We start from the raw sequence: 3,506 nt of genomic DNA on the forward strand, positions 1-3,506 counted from the left end.
TATATATATATATATTCCACACAACAGACAGTGTGCGTGTGTGTGTGTGTGGATATATTAACTAAATAAGTACACCATGTATTACCCAGTGTAATAAACACTTGTGCATTGTTTGCTGTTGTAGATGAACAGATGCAGAGATATATTCATCAATTAAAACGGATTCCTCATTTTTCTGGACTGAATAAAACGTGCATTGAATTTAATGAAATGCAAACGTGAGACGTCATTTATCTTTGACCCATCAAAATGAATGCGGTCATTTATTTGCAGAATCAAAGTTTAACATCAAACATTTACATTAATTTGGCAAAATATGAAAATAACAACATAATCAATCAATCAGGAAAACCATACGGCCATGATTTTCCGTTGCTTCACCACAGACATTTATGAAAACTGTACAGTTATGATCAATTATCCACACGGCGGTGGATGAGCACTTTACACAGACATTTCTAAAATATCTGGAAGGATTTCTACTTGAAAGAAGAATTTAAAGATGGGAATGAAGTTTAAAGGGAGTAAAAGATGGTATGTGAGGGGAAGTGTTCACCAGAACCGACACTCTCCATCAGAACCCAGCTTTCCTTGGTACGCTTGGTAGGGAACTTGACTCATTACCTTTCTGAAGATTAATCAGCAGATATGGAGGTCCAGTTAACGCTACCTGTCCAGCGTCTCCATAGGATGGCTGTGACTCGTCCGAAGTAGTGACGAGATTCCGTCCGACACCAGCTCACATCAGCAAGACTTCACATGAGTGGGGTCCTTCAGAAGTTCCACTCAGAGGTGGAGGATATTATAATCCAACTCGGAGGAGCCTTATCATGCTGGACTTCTGTTCTCCCAAACGACTTCTCAGCGCCTCACCGAACTCCTCAGAAGCTTCATCGAACTGAACTTCTCAGCGCAGAACCGAACTGGGAGAACTAGGAAGTACCGGCATTTTAAAGAGCTCTATTTCCGGTATATTTGAGCGTCCCTTATTGGGTAATATCAACCAGACAGGGGTGTGTTTTGTGATGTCAGAGGTTACTAGAAGTCAGAAAAGAGCAAGAATTGTTATGGAACAGATTAAACTGTTCTCAGAGACAGAGAGAGTTTGTTTTGGCGAGTTTTAGAAACAGGTGCCAACTCCGTTGACGTCTGAGAGGATGTAAACAAGACAGTTGTTCCAACACATGTCTGCTTCGACTCCTGACCTTGGAAAACGCACACTTGCTCATTCACAGACAGAAATCAGAAAATGCATAAAAATCTGTAACAGACCTTAACATGAATTCTAACTCTGCATAAGCATTCAAAATCATTACACTGTTTCACAGTTAAAAAAATTGATTAGTTCACTGCAACATCTAAAATGGTTTGAACTAAGACACTTTGATTATCAACATTTGTAAAATAGTAATGATAATAAAAAGAGAGTATTCTTCCACTTGATTTTCAAGAAAGAGAGTCTCAGGATGGGTGAACCTGTATTTCTGGATTCAAATCAATGAAATAACAGTTTCTGTCCCAGAAGGTTCTTAAGGTCAAGGGATTTGACCTTAGGCTTAGTTTTGACATCAGGTTAAGTTCACTACACTGTCAACATATCACTTTTCACAAACAGACATTTCAATTTTATCCTTCACTAATAAAATAATCTTTTCGATTACATGAAATATGTAGATCAGTAGATTCAGGCTATTCACATATTAAACAGTATTTATCCTGCTTTTTCTTTCTGTATCCTTCCCCAGCCTTGTGTCTTAATACAAAACTGTCTCGGAGGTCGTTTGACTTCCTGCTTGGTGTTTGTGCTCTGACATGCTCTGTCATCTGTGGGACCTTCTATAGACGAGTGTGTGTCTTTCCAAATCAAGTCCAGTTAATTGAATTTACCGCAGGTGGACTCCATGTAAGTTGTAGAAACATCTTAAGGATGATCAGTGGAAACAGGATGCGTCTGAGCTCCGTTTAGAGCTTCATGGCAAAGGCTGTGAATACTTACATAAATGTGATTTGTTAGTTTTCTATCTTTAATAAATTTGCAAAAATCTCAAAAAATATTTTTTCACATAGTCGTAATGGGGTATTGTGTGTAAAGTTTTGAAGAAAGAGAAATTTAAACAATTTGAAACAAGGCTGTTACAACAAAATGTGGAAAAAGTAGATGCACGTTCAGTCCGCAGTAACAATAAAAAGAAGTATAAATCTACATTCTGCCTATAAAAACAGTGCACGCTTCTTACAAATTCATGAACTAAATAAAATTAAAAGAGATGTAAATGAATACCAAACAGGGACTAAACTGGTAAAGAGAACTTTAAAACAACAAAACCAAAAAAATTGTAAACTAATTTTCTGAATTTACAAGAATTTTTCAAAGATGACGTTTTATAAACTGGGAGATTATTTGAGGCTTTTCAACTAAAACTGTAACAAATGATTTTGATCACAAGAAGTAAAGGTCAGATTGACAACAAACAGAAGGAAGCAGCTGACATTTTGTTTAGTCAAAACACAACACACCCTATTTCTGATGTCTCATGCAAAGTGTCTGTTCTCTTTTTTTAAATTCACTTTAGAACAAGTCAAAGAGCAGCGGACGGACATTTTAGTGAATTTCTGTAAACATAATGGCTGAAGCCGCTGATTTTTTAAACCCAGGTAAGTGTTTTTTTAATCATCTTTTCATACATTTTCTAAATAGTAAAATCAACTAAGTGGGCTCAGTGGTTAGCACTGTTGCCTCACAGAAAGAAGGTCCTGGGTTCAATCCCCGGTTGGACCTGGGGGTCCAAGTCTCTCGTCTTAGTGCTCTTCTCTGTGATGAGTTGGGTGTGAATGGGCCTGGACAAAGACAAATATTAACAGTTTAGTCATTTATTAAAGGTCAATGGTCTGCACATGAAAATATTATCAATCCATTATCTTTACATGATTTTTCCTTTTTGGGTCACCGGGGTCACTGGTGCCCATATCCAGCTACGATTGTGGGTGTGGCGGGGTACACCCTGAGCAGGTCGCAAGTCCATGAAAACATATGTGAAATAAAAGTAAAAACAGCAGAGATCAGAGTTGTGTTTGTACAAACACCATCGATTTCTACATCTTTTTTAAAAAGCATCAGATTCATAATCTGATGGCTTTTTAGATAAATATTGTTGTTAACTGATTTTTACGTGTGGATGTTTCTGTTCAGTGCCTGAGACGACTTCTGCTGTGAACTGGCACTATATAAAAAAAACTGAAGTGAACTGACACCAAAGTTCATGCTCAATAATCCAGGTTTAAAAAATCCAACAAGGATTTTTCCAACATGGTTAAATCAGGTCATCCATCCAGACAACTTGACTGAACCTCGTTGGATTTTTTCCTGGATTATGAACTTTGGTGGGGCAGCACGGTGGCACAACTGGTAGAGCTGCTGCCTCTCAGCGAGCAGGTCCTTGGTTCAAACCCCGGTCCAGGGGCCTTTCTGGGTGGAGTTTGCATGTTCTCTCCGTGCATGCGTGGGT

The 3,506-nt window shown here is 38.2% G+C and overlaps 1 protein-coding gene across 1 annotated transcript in view; it reads right to left on the minus strand.

The window, feature by feature from the left end:
* The window catches only part of LOC119421132 (arf-GAP with dual PH domain-containing protein 2), a 5,575-nt gene extending 2,544 nt beyond the window's left edge, over nucleotides 1-3,031 (minus strand). Inside the window, exons 1-2 of the mRNA XM_037688524.1 lie at nucleotides 2,958-3,031; nucleotides 2,778-2,838 (exon numbers count right to left, since the gene is read on the minus strand). Coding sequence (XP_037544452.1) covers nucleotides 2,778-2,838; nucleotides 2,958-3,031 — 135 coding nt within the window. The remainder of the gene's footprint in view (nucleotides 1-2,777; nucleotides 2,839-2,957) is intronic.
* Between the last annotated feature and the right edge of the window lie 475 nt (nucleotides 3,032-3,506).

Source organism: Nematolebias whitei, chromosome 15 (assembly GCF_014905685.2).
Source record: "Nematolebias whitei isolate Nwh7 chromosome 15, NemWhi1, whole genome shotgun sequence".
Classification (NCBI taxonomy): domain Eukaryota; kingdom Metazoa; phylum Chordata; class Actinopteri; order Cyprinodontiformes; family Rivulidae; genus Nematolebias; species Nematolebias whitei.